The 20,300-nt window shown below is 37.3% G+C and overlaps 1 protein-coding gene across 3 annotated transcripts in view; it reads left to right on the forward strand.

Annotated features, from left to right (window-relative positions):
- Positions 1–20,300, forward strand: part of Kr-h2 (transmembrane protein 33-containing Krueppel homolog 2) — a 144,001-nt gene that overhangs the window by 112,269 nt on the left and 11,432 nt on the right. For all 3 annotated transcript variants that reach the window (XM_081738772.1, XM_081738769.1, XM_081738771.1), the window contains 2 exons: positions 8,047–8,228; positions 11,358–11,425. In XM_081738772.1, coding sequence (XP_081594898.1) covers positions 8,047–8,228; positions 11,358–11,425 — 250 coding nt within the window. The remainder of the gene's footprint in view (positions 1–8,046; positions 8,229–11,357; positions 11,426–20,300) is intronic.

Raw genomic sequence — 20,300 nt, forward strand, 5'->3', positions numbered from 1 at the left:
ATGATTCAAAAGATGTCACATTGGGTTCCACATGAATTGAAAGACAGAGACGTTGAAAGACGAAAAACCATTTGCGAATTGCTGCTTCAACGACAGAGCAGAAAGGGGTTTCTGCATCGAATTATTACGGGTGATGAGAAGTGGATCCATTACGAGAACCCTAAACGAAAAAAGGCCTGGGTGAAACCAGGTGAACCAGGTCCATCACAACCAAAACGAGATATTCACTGTGCAAAGGTTATGCTGTGCATATGGTGGGATATGAAAGGTGTGGTGTACTATGAGCTGTTGCAACCGGGTGAAACTATGAATGGAGAACGTTATCGGCGACAATTAATGCGTTTGAAGCAAGCTCTGGCCAGAACACGACCAGAATGGGAGAACAGACATGATAAACTTATTGTTCAACATGATAACGCTCGCCCACATGTCGCAAAACCGGTCAAAACCTATTTAGAAAATGTCGAATGGGAAGTTTTACCCCACCCGCCGTATTCACCAGACGTTGCTCCTTCGGACTACTACTTGTTCGATTGCATGAACAACGATTTGATTGGACAGCGGTTTACTTCTTCAGAAGATATCGAAACATGAGTCTCTGACTGGATCGCTTCCAAGGATGAGGACTTCTTTCGCCACGGAATCCGTACATTGCCTGACAGATGGGCGAAAGTGGTGGCTAGCGATGGACAATATTTTTCTTAAGGTATTTATGTATTTTGTGTTTGTACTACAGCTTCAATGTGTGCGTACCAACCGCACGAATTAATTCCTAGACCAAATAATTTTGTCCATAAAAAATGTGTCAGTAATAACTGCAGCATAACTTGATCTAGTTTAAGAAATTGGAGCGATAAAGTTTAGTGCGGCAGCTTATACGTTTTACTTTTTAAGTTTTTTTTTCTTTCTGCGTTTTAATGCATTTGCCTCTGGTCGTCTTACAAGCCGATAATCGTAACTTATTAAAATGTTCTCTTAACACATTGAATAAAATTCCTGAAATTCTAAGCATCAATTTGTGAAAATTAACACTCATTCTGTAATGATATCATTACGTTATGATTTTTTAAAGGAAATAGATTGTATTTACGCAGGGTTTAAGGCCGATACGATATGAATACCAAATTTAAAATAGGTAATACGTTTAATGTTTCATTTGCAGAAACTAAACATTTTCTCTACACTGAGGATTTGTTTTTTTAACAAGCTGGCTTTACATACTTTATGCTTTGTTGTGCATTCTACTCCATCGCAGACATTTTTCTCGTGACAAGAGGAAGAAAAAAAAGCAACTCAGTTTCTAGTCTAAAATATGTTTTGTGATTGCAAATGTTTGATTTATTTTTCTATTCGTATATTAATTGCCACTTCCATCCGAAAAGCAAATAATGAGTGTGCAGAGACATTGTGCTACGTACTGTACCGTACTTATTCTGAATTCAATTGTAATAATTAGTTTCGTATTTTATTTTTATTCATTACTGGTAATCACTTTTACTTAATTTTAAAAATTAACTTTTTTATTTGAATGTTGGAAACTTATTCTAAGGTGTAAGTCATTCCTTGGTGGTTTAAGTATGTAGCTCAGAAACACATTGTTGAGAGTGGCATAAACATGCGTTTTCTGTGCATTTTTTTTTTTTTTTTTTAACTCATAACGTTCACAGTCAAGTATCAAAGTTGAAATTTTTGCTTTAGTTCTTTCTCATTATATATGTATGATAGTACTTTCCAAAGAGGATGCAATACAGGGTGAGTCAAAGGTCCTTGGGCACTCATAATTTGAAGCCGGAAGGAAACAAGTAAAAAATGAGTATGGCAACTGATATTGGGTGAGGGGTTAATACTTTTGGGGTGTATGTCGATCATTGCCGCTATCTTGGATTCAAGTCGAATTTTTTGAATGGGAAGGAGGGCATGTGGTATATTAAATAACACTAGCTCGAGCTCAGGAGTGCAGTGGTATAATTGTGTGTGTGTGTTTTTTTTTTTTTTTAATCAATGTGTCCATCCCGTGCAATGCATAACTAGTCGCCGCAACCACTCTTGACTGCAACAGAGGAGAATGTTGGATGAAATTTGGTCACATGCATGCTGGATGCGTGCCTCGGGGAAGGTATCTCAAGTCATGTATACTGAACGAATACACAATCTGCTTAAGTTGTCCGCACAGATAATAATCAAGGGGCATTAGATCAGGGGATCCGGGCGGCCACTCCACGGAACCATGACGACCAATCCACTTCACTGGAAGTTGTGCATCTGACCATTCACGCACATCAACTCCATAGTGTGGGGAGCTCCATAATGCTGAAAATAAAACGGGAAATTGCCGTCTGCGTTCAGTATGGAAGGAAACACGGGAGACAGGTACTGTTGCGCCATTAAGTTGTTGGTATTGGAAAATGACCCAATGATGCGGGTGTCCCATATGCCACACCATTACCTTTTTTGGACTATGTTTTGTACTCGGATCAACCCAGTGGGAATTTGCGTCACACCATTATCGACAGCTATGCCGATTGACTTCCCCGCTCGAAGTGAAGTATGACTCATCGCTGAACAGTATGCCCTTGGAAAACAAGGGATCCCGTTCCTGTTGTTCAGTATCCCACATGCAGATCTCCAACTAGCGATCAGAGTCGTCCTCTTTAAGTTATGTAGCATGTGCAGCGTCTAAGGATGCTAGTGATAGATGGGCAATATCCTGATCACGGAGGATTGGCTTACTGTACATTCCAATGACACACAACAGGTACTGCGTTTAGGACTTTTCACAAACGATATCACCGCCGTTGGGGTTTCCTCAGTAAAGACAGTCTTTACTCCCTCACTACGTGGCTTATCTTCAACACAACCAGTCTCCTGGAATTTAGTGATCACGTGTGCGATACCGGTTCTGTCTGAATGCCGTCTGTTGTCATCTGCAATTGCTCGGTAGCTGCACTCCACGGATATAAGGATGATTTCCACCTTCTGTGCCTTTGTCGGACTCATTTTAGATCATCTGCAATAAAGAAAAATGAAATTAAAATCCTCTTTAACATCCCACGGTTATGCCGGTTAGGCTAAAGGAGACGGTGATAATGGGAAATGAAGAAATAGGGAGGAAACGGGAGAACCCCCAGAAAACTCACGAGCACGGTGTTTGTCCACCACAAAGATTATGTCAGTTTCAATGTCAATTTCCACCTTTGGGCCGTCACAATTCCCGAACCCTCCAACATTGATTTTTTTTTTTTAAATACACCTCTGCATTCGTGAGCTCGAGCTAGTGTTATTTAATATGCCAATGCCCCCTTCCTATTTAGAAAGTTCGACTTGAATCCAAGATGGCGGGCATGATCGACAGACACCCTAAAAGTTGCGGCCCCTCACCCAATATCAGTTGCCATATCACTTTTCACTTGTTCCCTTCAGGCTTAAAAGTATAAGGGTGTTTAAGGACTTTTGACTCACCCTATATATAGACACCATACCAAACATTAAGACCTACATGGAACGAATAGACTGGGAGAGTACTCCCATCACCCCTTCCACCTTTACTTAACGATATAAGCGATGATATTCTGGTTCGTAATCAACAAATTATTCTACTAAAGTATCCGTGTCGTTCGTAGTGGTGGACGGTTCCTGAAAACGTAAACCGCGGTTTCGGTTTACCACTTTAACCGGTTTAGAACGGTTAACCGAAACAGAACCGATCCCAAACCGTACCGAACCGAACTGTTCCCAAACCGCACCGTTCAGAAAGCGAACTAAACTGTCGTCAAACCGAGCCAAAGGGTTTGAAACGTATTTTCGTTTGCTATTGGCTAACCAAATCTTAAGCGAACTCCGTCAAAGCGAATTCAGCTGTGTCCAAATGGAGCTGAATTTAACTCACTTGTAACATACGACCAGTTAGCAGATTTGTGTATAATAAAGTATTTTTACGTGCCAAAATTTTTACGTGTAAACAAATTATAGTGGACCATTGTGGATCATAATTTTGTTAAATTTTGCATTAAATATTGTACTGTTATATACGAGTTGATATTGATCCAAACAATAACAATTTACAGAATTACATTGTACGTAATGATAATATTAAGTTAATTTTCATTGTCTTTGTTAAGGCTAGGGGTTGATGCATATTTATATTTAAAAATTAAATAACGGTCTTTTCCACTGTCCTTTACCTAGGGAACAATATCCCTAAGTCCTAGGAAGATGAAGTTTGGTAGGCAGTTAGCCTATTGCTCAAAAGGGTGGATTAATATAATGTTCTTGTAAAATTCCCAAACGATGGACTGCTGAGTTTTTTCACACTCAGAATGGCAAGCCTCAAACCCCAGAATACATAAAAATACGAAATTTTGTAGGTAGACATGCTATTATACAAAGGAGTAATACAAATTGTTAAATTTGAGGTAGTTTTAGCACTCACTTAAATAGTATAACTGTAATATTTCCATTGTTCGGTAATATTTCCTTCGTACTAGAATATGATTTAGTACTGTTAAACAGGGGTAAAAGTGGATTTCGGAAGGTAGAGGACGGTTTTTTTTTTTTTTTTTTTTAGAAAGTGGGGGGACGGTATAGATATTTTCTGTAAGTGGAAGGACGACATCCTCCCGCGTTCCCCCGCACTTTTACTCCTGCTGTTAAAGTAAACTAGTTCCCAACTACCTCAGTCGATTAACGTGAGTATACGATTCTCATAATAAAATATCAATAGATAAGAAACGAGTCAGTCTTTACTCAAAATTACTTATCTTTCCTTTTCCCTTGTATTATATCAGACAACAACAACAAAAAGTTGTCACTCAAACACGGTCCTCAGAATTCCTAAACACCCATTTTATTCTTCGAAATAATCACCATTGGCTTCAATGGCATGTTCCGAACGAAACACAAGCTTATAAATGCCTTTTAGGGGGGGGGGGGGGAATCCTTTTTTCTGGAGTCCAAAAATTGTGATACAGCCTTTGTGACATCGTCGAGTTTTCGGAACTGCTGTTTCCGCAAGTGTTTATCCATGGCCAAAAAAAGGTAATAGTCCAATGGAGCGATGTCCGAGGAATAGGGTGGATGAGGCAGAACTTTCCAGTCCAATGTTTTGATTACCTCTTTAGTTACATTTGCCGTGTGAGGTTTGGCAAGATCATGGAGAAGGAGAACTCTTCTGTTGACCAGTGCTGACTGCTTCTGGAGCAGTGCAGCTGAAATTCTTTGCAATTCTGTCGAGTAGAGCTAGGGTGTTATGGTTTTTCCGCTTTCTAGAAATTCATACTGGACTATGCCAACGCTGGTCCACCAAACACAGCATTACCTTCTTTTGTTGAATGTCCGGTTTAGCATCCACTGAGACCAAACCAGAAATCGTTCAATTATGTTTCCTCTTGCAGTTATCATACATGATCAGTTTTACGTCATAGACTATGTCAAGATTTGGTCCAGGAACGAGGCTTTATTATGGCGCGACAGCAACAACAAGCATATGTTTAACCGTTGAGCATGTTTCCCTCGGACAGGACATGAGGAATTCATTTGCTTAGCTTTCATGTCATCCCAAGGTTATGAAGATATGATCGAAAGGTTTCGTCAGATACTCTAATCCTGTGTGTCAGCTCCTGTAAAGTTTGATGAGGATTCTGCTGAGTTCCTCCTCCATCTGGACTTTGTCGAGAGTGGAGGGATAACCAACACGATGTTTGTCTTCAAGGCTCTCGTCTCGGAAGAAGAACAGAGCTCCTTCGTGGATAAGCGATTAGCGTACACACCTTTGGCGCGGGAGACCCGGGTTCGATTCTTTGCGGAACTCATGTGGGCCGGATTCCGCGGTTATCAGTAGGTCGCGTTTCAGATAGCCTCGCTGCTGAAAGAGACGTTAAACTCAAAATCAACTCAACTCGGAAGTAAGCAGCTGAACCACTTTTGAACAATAGGTTTACTCACTGACGTCCCTCTAAACTCGAAGCTAAACTCGAAGCATATTCTTTTATCGGCTTTGCATCTTTGTTTCATAATTTTTACTCGTAAAGCAAAATAGGTCTCAAAATCTCCATTTCCAAGTACATACTTTTTCGAAGATTTCGTTTCCTACAAAACCGATAGCGCAATGTGCGTTGCACTGAACAACTCTCTATTAAATTAGGTTTGAAAGGAATGTAAACATACACTGTAACGTCATCAGAATCAATTTGGTCACACTAACGCGGCAAAAGTAACTATTCCCAAAAACAGCACGAATTTTCTTGGTTACCTAATAATATAGCACCACGATATAGTTCACATATAGGGCGTAAAGCATGCCCCCCCCCCCAGTCATTTCAGGATGAGTTTAATGTTTCATTCTAAACGTAGCTTCTCCTGGAATAGCATCCACCCTTCAAGTAACTTCCCTCTTTCTTTCCAGGGTATATCTCGTAAATCCGCCCATCCATAAAGTTGTCTACCAACTGATATTAAGAGTTTTATTCCAATTTCCAAAGCATCAGTAAAATACCCCCACGGTACGAACCTTCAGTTGTTTCAGTAATATCAAAATAATTTTAATCTGAATAAAGTTATACCGGAAAACATAACATTTAGCCTTATTGTAATGTCTGGGCGGATGGTTCCTAATAATGGAAACTGCATTTCCGTCGATTTCGAATATTGAACTGAAACCGAACAAAACAGTCCTCAAAAAGGACCTTCAGTTCTTAAACCAGGGTGTCTATCGGTCACGAAAGTCACGAAATCAGAAAACGGTCATGAAAATCAAGAAAATCACGAAATTTATCTTTTGGGTCACGATTTTGTTAAATCTCTACAAATATAAGTATAGACTGGAAAATTTTGTTCTATAAAACGTCAAAATTCACCACCAAAAATGTCTGTGGTTGGCTTAGACGTTACCAAACCGCAAGCAAAGCACGCTTCTATCGCATCTATGATAATTCGGCCCAATTCCCACCCAAATTCCCTCTTGAGAATGTTATTAAATTTTCTGGTTTTGGAAAGAAAAGGTCACGAAAAATTCACAAAATTTCATTTTGGAATTTTAGTAGACACTCTGTAAACCGAACCGAACCATTCTACAAACCGAACCGAACCTTTCTCAAACCGTACCGAACCGAACCGGTTTGAAGTTCAAACCGATTGATTCTGTTTAAACTGCAAACCGAACCAAAACCGGTTTTTGGAACACCCCTAGTCGTTCGGTCGATGTTGAACGTAATGTCAAAAATATATCCGCTGTTTGTACTAGGGTATTTGGTCATTCTTCTCGACATGGTGCAATATTACAAACGAAACACTCTCGAACAGAACTACCTTCTGTACAGAGTCTAATTTTTTTTAATGAGAGTTTGTGCTGCCAGTTCCTTTAGCATGTAAGAATTTGAGAATATTTACTCTTCACTCTGGTTGTAATTTAAAACCCACACACACACAAACAAACAAACAAACAAACAAAAAAAGCAAGGTAACGTTATGATCTACAAACGAATCTGGAATGAACTACTTTTAACGCATTTTGGTTTATAACTGGATAAATCTCCGATTAGACTGTGTGTGCAATCTGTACCACTATACTACTGCAAGTAGCAGTTCAGAATGCGTATACAATATGTACTCCATATCTGGCTGTAATTGACATAAAATCCATCTGTTCAAAGTAAAGTTGAACCCCCCCCCCCTTCCTAGACAGTACTTAAATGCACAATTCTTTTATTTCCCACTATCAGGACGCCACGGAGTATCAATTTCACCATGTTTGGTTACCCCAGCAAAATGTTGCCCGAATTCATCGATTCAAGTAGATTTCGTATCGCACATACTTTAAGCTATAGAACGACTTAATAAAACTAGGATTAAATCTTGGTTGGTTCTGTGAGCAGAAATATTCAGTTACAGAGAGTTCAACAAAGTTGCGAATTAAGACAGATTGGAACAAAAATTGCTTATGTAATAAGATTAACAAGATATATGTATCTATTAATGTAAAATTTATATATATTTTGTGTGTTATCGTTTTATATACAGTATTATATAATAAAGGTTTTTTTCTCGTTTCAGAAATCCGTACAATGCATACTATAAAGCGTTAATGTCAAATGCAGCTACTAGTGCTTTACGATTGCACCAAAGAGTTCCTCGAGTCCAGTTCAGCAGAGAATTCTTAGCAGTTTTACTTCTTGAAGATAGTTGTCATTACTTGTTTTATTCACTCATATTTCTGTATGCTGCTCCAATAACATGTATCCTTTTCGTATATGATAAATATCTGTATTGGTGTATGATTTTTGTATCCGAGATACATACCAGAATTGTATACCGTTTTCATGTATATACCTCCCACAATATTTATTTGTCGAATGATACATTTCTGTCAGTAACATAATCCTGTATACACCGTTCAAATCCCTTTCACCCGTTAATCGACGCAAAAGTGCTTTCATAGGAGTCTTAATATGGTACTTCCAGGACATATTTAGATGTAAAACATTTGCAATGAATTCTTCAGGTTTAAAAGCAACTAGAAGTCAGTGGAGAGCAAATTTAGGTGAGAAAGCACCCTATCGCAATTTCCGATTGATGAAGCGGTATGTCGGTCCAACTAAGAATAAAACTTGTGGGAGGTTTGTATCTTAGTTCCGTCAGTAATCTGTGATGATGATGTTACCCCACAGGGTCCAATCGTTTATCCAAAACGTTATAACAATTATTATTACCTGTTTTGTACAGGATTCAAGAATTAATCGTCTTGTATTCCAGAAGATGACACAAAAAACTTTTTCATCGGGGTCTGGCGCCATTCAAGAAGGGTTCTGGCGAGAAATTTGCAGGAAGGGAGGAGTGTTTCCTTTGTTCAAAATACCCTTTTTGTTTCTCAGTTGAAGAGAAGCGAAAACAGGTTTGCTTCACAGACGAACCTACAAAGAGACAGTGCAGTTATAAGTCTCAAATTTAGCACATTTTTACTTAAAGTCTAAGGTAGCCTTCACACTAGGATCTTGTGAGCCGCTCACGTGAGTTGCAGCTGGTAGCTTTACATTGCCTTAAATTTACGCCTTAACACACGCGCTTTGGTGCAAGTGAACCCGCGGCTCTGAGCTGCTATAATCACCACACGAGTAGCCGGCAAGAGCGGGCTGCTGGCGGGGAAGAAAATAAAACGCAGTCTGAGACCTCTGAATGAAGAAAATTGTACATATATTGAAAATTTTCTCATTTTAGTGTTACTTTGATGAAATGCACACTTTATACTATTATACAGTTTGTTAAACGAAGATATAGACATCCTGAAGTAACTGAAAAATTTTCTTTCATCTTTTCTCAGTTTAGGAAACACACTGTTACAATGATAACCTGTATTTATGTTGTTTATTTCATTTAATGTGTAGGGCAAAAGTGGTTTAACGTATGCACTCGCTATACAATAGAAAAAGAAGAAAATGATGTAATGTCATGAATAATCTTATTTTGTAGATGTTTAATTTTCAGTTGATAGATATTAATGTTTGTTGATTCGTTGTTGAGGACAATAGTACGGTTGCTATGATAACAGTTTCGTTGCCAGACTTTTTTATCTATGCTTGTTAAAAATATAATGCAAGAGGACGCCATGTTATTATGCAGAAGCACTGAATCGCTGTAAAACAAATAACAAGTATTATGAAATATAGTGCATTTAAATGATTGCAAATGATGTGTAATCAATATATACTTATCGTAGTAAGTAGTAATCATATTTTTATATATGAGTTATACTACAAAGTAAAACAGAAATGAGACAAAATACAATGTTCGTTATACTGTAAAATGAACATTCTTGCAGTCTTGATCGATTTATAGGATGAATCCACATTGTTCTATATCTTCTTTTCGTTTTTTTCTTGCAATTTATCGCTAAGATTAAACTACAGCCTCTTCTGACTCTAACATAGCTGCCATTTTGATATCATGATCTTTTGAGCGGCTCAGAAGTATTCAGTGCCTTCACACTATAGGTTCACATGAACGTCTCACAAGATCTTAGTGTGAAGGCGACCTAAAAGTGGTTCAAAACTATATTAACTCACAGCCACTTTTGAACTAAAGAATGTAATTTGAAATGTGTGCAAATTACGGTAATAATAAATAAATAGTAATGCTGTTCACATTTCAAACGATTTTGGTTTTCGGTTGTCTGGAAGAGCGAATAATAATGTCGATTTTCGGTTTTGATATAATAAAATGGTTCCAAAACCCAACAACGACTGTCAATTTTGATCATCTCACCATTACAAAAATACTTTCACGCAAATAAGGGTACCCGAATTAGGAGGAACGGGATGTCATTTTTTTCTTTCTTTCTTTCTTTCTTCACTTCTTTAAGATTACCATTCCCCTCGTTTTTAAAATATTCCAATGCTCGAAACGAGAAATGTAGCTCTGGTAGCCTATATATTTTGCATATCTATTTTTTTCATGTGTACTGTCCGATTAAAAACTTTTCGTATACAATCTCACTATGAAAGGTGCCGGTATAAAAATTAAATAGAAAGCAGTAGTATGGAGTGTATAACACAAGAGCATACGACCCATTTCGAACATTGCATAACATACTCAGCCCGTAATAAATCTCTTCTAGGCTCCGGCGCAAAAAGATATTTTTGTGCCCCCAAATCATAAGAGTATTTTGGAAAATAATAATTAAAACTTAATCTCCTTGTCAGAATCTATAACAACGAACCTCCTTGAATTGATTTATATATGTGGTTCCCGGTTGACTCTGTGGTGCCTTGTTTCCTCGGTGTCCCTAGCTTTCTCCTCGTGAGAGCCACAAATGGGTAAGACCATTAAAACAAAACAAGTCAGCCTACTAGAGCTTCAACAAAGACGTATTACACATAAAGTGTGTAATATATCTGCTGAATAATTTATTATGGTATACTGATGATCGGCTTCGCCGTCGTTCCATAATAATAAATTTCATAAAGAAACCGTACAATATAATACGCTTCATTCCTTTCGGGCTCAATAAGGGGTTAGTGAGGGCGATTCGTTTCATGATCTCCTAAACGCTTATAAGTATTTAGTTCATAAATAAGTATTTCACTATCAGACTTACGCTATGTTTTTTGAAAAATCAGAAAAGTAAGTTATTGTTGGATCTCCATTATACATGTTTCCCTTATATTATTTCATTCGCTTGTCTGTATAACTTCTCTAAGTTAAAATTTAATTGCGTGATAGTTTTTAGAATAGTGTTAAAAATAGGCACAGCGATGCTGTTGGTATAAATTATATCAATAAGTAATGAAATTGTATTAATTTTAGGAATTTAGTTATTATTAATTTCTTTTCGTATGTGTGTCAGACTTAATTCCTTAACCTGAAATCAGTGGTACTCCTGCCAATTTTTCTGTTCGCAATACTTCATTCGGCAAGCTACTCGTTAACATTATTGGATGTAAGTACTTAACAGTGATCAAAACTTTCCTCACACACAAAAAAAAGTGACTGATAAATTGTTTATTAAGTTAGTACTTATTAAGTACTTATTAAATCATAATTATGCTTGTATATTTGTTACATCTATAACATACGCACAATTATCTGTAATAATTAGAGTCCGGAGTTTTATGTAATATCAACCCCCTAAATATATACATAAATATTTAACAAAATCGCTTAAAAGTGTAAGAAATATGTAATATTATATAAGAATATATAATATTACATATGTTACATATTTATGAAAACGTAATATTAACACGCGTATGAGTATGCAATATTATATATGAAAATAAAAAGGAAAATCTACTACACTTTATCCTGCTTAATGCAAGTCTCCCAATGAAGTGAAATGCTTGAACAGCTGAGACAGCCATACGTCACTGACGTGACTGATTGCAGGAAAATACAAATCAGACGCGAATGAAGGAAGATGTGAGTCGGCTAGAGAGAAACAGGAAAGTCCCGAGAAAAGCAATGCATACGGCATTTGTACGTCAGAAATCTCATGTGGTGTGGTGTGGTCCCGTTTCAAACCTAGATCCTTTTACACTAAATGCGCATCCGACGCCACGGCCCAATCTTGAAATGAATTATACGCAATATACAAATTTAAATACTAAAAGCAACTTAAGACGAAATGTATTGTTTTATATATATATTTATTTCTTGCAGGGAAAAGCAGTTCTATATCTTTTAAACAATACCAGCTGAACTAAGATTGAAGAATATTTCCACTAATGAACATTTTTAATTTGAAATAAAGTACTTACAAAAGATGTCCTGCAGTTCAACTGTGTGTTGTTGCACAATGAGTTACAAGGTACATTTCCAAATGATCGGAAGTAAAATTTTGTCGGCGATCGAATAAAATATTCTTGTATGCAGAGAATGATCTCTCCACATCACGAGAGGTAACAGGAACGTATTTCAACAGAGGGATGTAGTTAGGGAAAATATCTTCAGGGGGGGGGGGGTTGTTTAACCATTGAGAATCTCACACACTACCAATAGGCTGTCGTAACCCAGGTTTCTTTCCAGCACTGCATTTAGTTTCTTCCGAACTTTTTCTCCTACATTTCCCCACACACCTTGCAGCAGTCTCTTTGCATCCTCTATGATTTCCATGGATTCCGGAAGAGACCGCCCAACAGTCTCTAGCTTTTTAATGCTTGTAGGTAGCCAGCCAAAATTGCTGTCTGTGTATGCGATATCACACGCTACTTTTGAGTCATTAAACTGTTTCTGAGCAATGCCAACTGACACAGCAGACTCCGATGGAAATGAATGAACAACAGGGTTTATTTTTTGAAAATGTTCATTGTAGAAATGTACTACCTGTATCCAAGTGCCCCATCGCGTTAGCACAGGCTCCGGGAGAAGTGGCACGTCTGGCAGTTGATCTCTGTAAACTTGAACACGTAGTGGCGCCTTAACAAACATTTTTTCGTGGAAGAAACTAGTTGATTTACTTCGCAAAAGTTGTCTCGCACCTCTTCAGCAATACGCTAAAGAGCATGGGCCATACAGGTGAAATGAATTAAGTGAGGGTAAAAAACTGTAAGTGCTCTAGCCGCTTTTAACATGTACGCTGCCCTGTCTGTATAGAGAACAAGGACTTTTTCTTTTTGAACTCCTTCCGGCCACAGCACTTTAAGACTATCGTTTACAAGGCGAGTAATCGTGGAATGATTCGTGTGTTCCAGCAATTTACTCGCAGTAAGATAGGATTTAGATGGAGCATCTTCACTTAACTTTCCAATCAGTAAATTTGCTACATAACGTCCCAAAACGTCTGTTGTTTCGACCACAGAAATCCAAATATATATATGAACTACCTATTTTTGCCCTAATGGTATCTATAGCTTCCCTATAACAAACTTCGAGATAACACTTTTGAAGAGTGGATTCGTCAGGAATTCGACGCCCGCAGTACTTCTCCAGAAAAGCACGGTATTGTGGCACTTGAACTTTGTTCCAAGGAATGTTTGCTGCTATCATTGCTTGGCACAAGTCTTTGAAAAACTCACTCACTGAAGTATCTTGATGCATTTGTGTCGAGAGTACTTGTTTTTTTTTTTTTTTTTTTTTTTTTTGCAGTTCGCAAATTTTTATTTCTTGCATGGAGTGCACTTCGTACATGTTGTTCTGAGATTTCATTGAACATCCAATTTTTTTATCCGGGTTCGATTCCCGGCGAGAGCTCATGTGGTTCGGATTCCACTTTAATCAGTAGGTCCACGTCTCATATAGCCTCGCTGCTGGACGGGACCTTAAACCCAAAATCAACTCAACCAATTTTTTTTATCACACACTTGGCACAACACCACTTTACCGTCCGTAATAAACGCATCATCGATAGTTACCCACGACCGCAATTTCGCGGATAAAGTTGAGGCAACCGGAGCCATTTCTAACTTCGACGGTCAATACAGAACACGTGCGTTTTGCAACTGCAACACTAGAGTACTGTCCTCCTGTCATTCAGTTGAACAAGCGAAGTTCTTTGAAAGCTTAGGTTACCTGCTGTGATATTGCCATTGTCACCAGCTTCTTGGAACGAACTCTTGCAGTAAATTCCTGGAAGCACACTAGCATACAGTTTTAACTTGAATTGCAGGATTTGCTTTCATCTTTTTTCCCGTCCGACCTCCGATAACAATCAAACAGACTTCATTTTAGGAATTTCCTGGCCAGTCGCCTGTCAGGCACGTGATCTGTCTTCCTCCAGAGTTGAGAATAAAGGGCGCTGCTAATGTACCCCGGAGGGGGGATTTTTACTTGTTTCTTCTTATATTTCTTTTGTTATTATCGGCGAAAATTCTGCGAAACATGGTTTCACAAATAAATAAAAAAAAAAAAAAAGAGAGAAAGATATTTCTCTTTCGGTAAAGAAACGAAAAGATAGACATGACAAAATTGAATCTAGATGCAAGCCTTGCACATTGGAGAGTTTATTTTCTTTTTTATTTTAAATTAAAATTTCAGTAAACGCAAAATTTTAACCGTTTTATGTAAATATATATATATATATATATATATATATATATATATATATATATATATATATATATATATATATATATATATATATAAACCATAGAAATATGTAATATGAAACTTGAGTTGAAGCACCCTACAAGTGTGAATCACAAACATTTAAGGATTTGACGAACCTACATATGAAGGAAAAATATGTAATTACATACAAATCCAGACATTAGTAATAATAATAGTAATACAGTGAAACCTGTCTATGTTGGCCACCGTCGTTTCCATTGAAAAGTGGCCAACTTACAGAAAATAAGTATGACTGGTATATTTTTAGAATAGGATTTCTAGTATTACTTAATTGTAAATTTTTTATAAGCAATGGCGTGATAGCTACTTTTAAACTGAAATGATCAAACAATGACAAATATTTTCTGTAGATATCTCTCGAAAAATAGCGAATTATTTATTAATAACAAATTTATTCATGGTGGTTCATTCTAGACGTATTTCTTTTATACTTTTGGCACATATGTATATTCTAATTTTGTAGTTAACTGCCTCTTGCTGATGAGCTACAAGTGCATTAACCTCCTCGGAGCAAAAGATGTTTTGAGTAAATATTAAGGAAATTAATATTTTAAAACCTCCGCTACCTTTTAGACAAGCCGTCAGGTGCCAATAGTTGACACTTGAGATGGTTGGTTAGCTTTAACCTTGAGAATTTTCTGGAATTACCAAAGCTCCCCACTGATGAAAGGAGCTACTGGTTTACCGATATAGCTACTGGTTTTACCAAAACACATAGGGTAAAAAAATACGTCCAACCATTTCCTGAATTCCTGTACGTGCTTTTTCTTATTCACATCTTCCTTCACCACCCTTTTATCAGGATAGTGTTCTGGCCATTGACATCCAAGAACAAATCATAGGAATCCATGCTTCTTTGTCTCCAGTCAAATGCAGAACATCCGCCTCTCAGATTCGAATAAGAAAGAGTTAAGAAAAATAACAAAACGGTATTTGCGTCGACAAGATATGCAGGTAAATTTATCATCATCATAGAGCAAACATTGCTTCAACGCGGCGAACTTCCAAAATATACAGGTGGCCAACGAATAAGTAACGAATGTTTTATGGGAAAATGCAGGTTCAAGACAAACTAGGCTAACTTAGCCCCTAGGCCAACGACGAGCAGATGACCAAGTTGACAGGTTTTACTGTAATAATAATTATAATAGAGCTTCGTCATGGCTATATGGTTAGCGTGTGTGCCTTTGGCGCGGGAGATCCAGGTTGGATTCCCGGCGGGAGGTCATATGCTTCAAATCTCACATAGGACATATTTATCATAGGATAGGACAGCCGATACAAGGTTCAGAACTGCGAGCAATGCAAAAAAGCCCCGTACCGCATGCTCACTCGAGCACGTGCTGAACAGGTTTCTTCATCGTTGTGATTGAAACATACAGTGAATGCATTCAGGCCTCTCTCCGCATCCTCCCCTGCCTCCCTCAGCTTCAACTTCGCTGACTTCACTCGGTCAACATGCGGGCGGTACCCACGCTGCAGAAACAAATACGCTAAATTCGAATCCAACCAACTAATAAATAAATAAGTTAAGAAGTTAAGGATGCTTCTTGTCTAACTTCTGAGTAATTGTTTTCTTTGTTTAACATAAGTTTTCCACAAATACAGGGTGTATCAGAAAGAAGTTTACATGTTTCCACAAATACAGGGTGTATCAAAAAGGAGTTTACAACTTTGAAAACTCATTTTGATCGATTCATTTATCTTAGACATAGTTTTGGTGTCATTTTGTAAAAAAATACATCAAGTTTTGACTCACGTAGTACACCAAGTCAGAAACAACCCACCGCAAGTGCTAGCGGCAGTTACAGCAAAGATGGCTGCCTTTACTGGTCCCGAGTGTGCTAACTGTGTGTTTTGGTTTAAAGAATCAAAGTCTGCGACAACTGTGTAACGTGATTTTCGTACAAAGTATGGTAAAGATTCTCCCAGTAGGCTCACTGTTTATCAGTGATATAAGTGTTTTATTGAACTGGATGTTCGGTAGTCACAACAAATTTTTAGACCTTGTAGAGCAAATGAGACTTCAGATGGGACGTGGGCGCATCACCAATGGAAGCCACATTGATCCTCTTTAGGTATAAAGTAAAAAAAAAAAAAAAAAAAAAAAAAAAAAGTATTTTGCTACAAAATCACACCAAAACCATATCTGTAAAATAAACGAATCAATCAATATGAATTTTCAGAGTTGCTTTTTGACACACCCTTTATAGGTATTTTATATAAGTCAGTAACATAAGTAATATAAATGCAGAGTGTCTATCGGTCACGAAATCAGAAAACTGTAATGAAAGTCAAGAAAAAGTTACGAAATTCAGCTTTTGGGTCACGATTTTTTTATTATTATTATTATTATTATTATTATTATCTACAAAAATAAGTACAGACTGAAAAATTTTGTTCTTAACGTCAAAATTCACCACCAAAAATGTCTATGGTCGGCTTTAGACGCTACCAAATCGCAAGCAAAGCACGCTTTTATCGCATGCATGAAAATTCGGCTTAATTCGCAACCAAATTCGCTCTTAAGAATGTTACGAAATTTTATGTTTTGGGAAAGAAAAGGTCACGAAAAAATCACGAAATTTCATTTTGGAATTTCAGTAGACACCCTGAAATAGTTCGTTATATGGGCTGTTTCAGAGGAAGTATGTAAACATCTGTTCAATTGCCTATAGTTCCAGAGATAGATGTTGATCGATGATGATGACTGTTGATGCATGTTCTAGAGATAGATGACTGTTGATGCATGAAAGAGCATTATAGTGAGTATTAAAGAGTTGATTCACTACTATATACAGTATAAAGGCATTAGATTATACCATGCCTTTTTTTTGGTTCATATTGTACACACAATCTTGAAACGAAAACATATCAAGTCACATCGTCTAATTTGATGATGGTATTTTGAACTTACAAGAACGAAAGTGGGCTGTTTAGGCCACAAATCGAACTGGAAAGTGTCAATTGATGCAGATTCGAGATGTTCACAAGAACTTTTGTTGCAGACATTTTAATTTTCTACAATACCAGTGTAGAGCCCAGTAAGTGTACCATTACAAGATTATTTATTATTTTGTTATTCAGTTGAACTGTTGTTGTATTAATTCGTTGAAGTTTTTGTATATTCATTGTTTTTCATTCAGAAAATATATATTTTAGTGTATCCGGGGGATGCTGATTTATTTCTGCACCAGAAGAAGTAAAAATAAACAGTTGATGATCTTAAAAGATACTGATAAATCTTGTGTTGTAATTTATGTATCGGATCAGATAGGCTGACAAAATATAATTCGAATTTTATGCTTTCGAATTCTTAAAATATCTTCATAATATTCAAAGGTATATTTACTGAAAATCTATGTTTCAAGTAATAATATTAAAATCGGTAATTGGTGGAAATAAAGGTAAAATCATAATTCTATTCAATTAGGCGTAATTGTTCTTTTATATAGACGAAAGAGATAATCATAATGACAGAGTAGATCAGGTTATTCTCTCGAAGGACTTTTCCCTCTATATTTAATAAGCCTTCCGTCCTACAAGTATAATTAAAAAGTTTTATACGATATAAAAATCTGGAAAAAGATGTTAGTATGACTTCGAAGTGATCGATGATTAAATAAAACACAAATACGCTAACAAGTAAAGGACCATATGGTTGTCGCGCAAATCAGATGCAGACATACGCCATCTGATTGAGCATGAAAAGATATGGAGAACACAGAAATTTAAGGTGCTAAGGGCCATAGGGAGCGGAGCAAGGAAAGAGGAAACATTGAATGTCGGCAAAATTGGAGAAAGTCAGGAATGTCAGGTAAAGTTAATTTCTTGCAAACAGGGAAAGAAAGTCAACCAAAAGAAAGAAACTAAACATAACAAGGGCATCAAGGACGAAGAAAGATCATAATCAGGGTTGCCATCCGGACCGCAGTGTTGCCAGCTCTGCATAACATTGATATGGAAGATATAGCACAGTATAGCAATTCATGCACAAGGAAAAATATTAGTAACACAAAAGACAATTGAAAAGACTCTGTACACGTGCGTAAAAAGGTTTAATGTAGTCGTGAGTGAATGTTACACCCGCGTGAATACAAATGGAGGAAAATAGAGAACAGTACACACCATTTGTAGTTTAATTGCAGTTGACGTGAAGATCACGAATGAATGCATGGTCAACACACAAACATTTCTCGCAGTGAGCACAGCGGATAAAAGCAAGCTGGTCACACGCGTCTCTGCAGCATTCTTCTGTGAGTCTTTTTTTCAAAGCAATATACGGAAGATGTTTCAAACTGTCCAGGATGTTCATTGGAGTAGCCACATTTGAAAAACGCAAAGCGTATCATCTTTTGGAATCGCCTAGAGGAAAACTGGTAATGAACAAATGACAGAAGGCGGAGAAAGTTCTCACGTTGCCACACATTAATACTGGAGAACACTAATGTGTCTGTGATGAACGATCATCATCATGGAACGATGCTCCCGAACACTTTCGTTTCTGTGTTATCATGTGTACCCCCTTCACTTTCATGTCTATATTTGTCCTCCCTCATGTACATTATTCACTCACGACTATCGTTAAACCTTTTTACGCACGTGTAGAGTCTTTTCAATTGTCTTTTGTGTTACTAATATTTTTCCTTAGCATGAATTGCTATACTGTGCTATATCTTTCATATCAATGTTATGCAGAGCTGGCAACACTGCGGTCCGGATGGCAACCCTGATTATGATCTTTCTTCGTCCTTGATGCCCTTGTTATGTTTAGTTTCTTTCTTTTGGTTGACTTTCTTTCCCTGTTTGCAAGAAATTAACTTTTCCCGTCATTCCTGACTTTCTTCAATTTTGCCGACATTCAATGTTTCCTCTTTCCTTGCTCCGCTCCCTATGGCCCTTAGCACCTTAAATTTCTGTGTTCTCCATATCTTTTCATGCTCAATCAGATGGCGTATGTCTGCATCTGATTTGCGTGACAACCATATGGTCCCTTACTTGTAAGATACGTAATTTTGTTAATTTTTATTAATTTACCAAATAATGTATGATTATATCTATCTATATCTATATATATATATATATATATATATATATATATATATATATATATATATATATATATATATATATATATATATAATGAAAATATTACCTCATTAAGTTTTGTTTACTGAGGTTATTTCTGTTCTCTAGTGACTATTTTGACAAGCGATAATAGTGCCGTCGAGTGCCAAGTGAATAACATTACTGATCGTGCAAATTCATTATACCTTAATTTATCGGTGGTAAGTATTATGTACGTTTTGTTGAAGAGTGCTTCCGTAGATCAACTTCAGCTGAAAAGGATACGATGGCGCTTGCCGACGTCAAGACATACAGGAAACGTGGATTCTCCGTCTCAGTAGCATAGTTCTTGTATTAAAAGATACAAGGAAGACGAGGAGCGGAAGGATTCCTGTAGGGCAGAAACAAGCCAATCCTCCCTCCTACTAAGAGCCGTACACCATCTATTATCCAGACTGTTGTCACAGGGTAAAACTCAGTTACACAGAGAAAGACTGAAGACTGTGTTGGAACACTTTCCACACCATAATTCATCGAGATGGGTTGGAGAAGCACCGAACTGATGTGTTCAGCAAATCTTGCCAAAGCAACAAACATGTAACGGGCAATAGTTCGAAATAAGTTGTCACATTGGACGAGGCATTGTCTCTGTAGAAAAAAGAAGTAACCAGCCGCGTGCAATT

This window comes from Thermobia domestica, chromosome 14, assembly GCF_964235325.1.
Source record: "Thermobia domestica chromosome 14, izTheDome1.hap1.1, whole genome shotgun sequence".
NCBI classification, from domain to species: Eukaryota; Metazoa; Arthropoda; class Insecta; order Zygentoma; family Lepismatidae; genus Thermobia; species Thermobia domestica.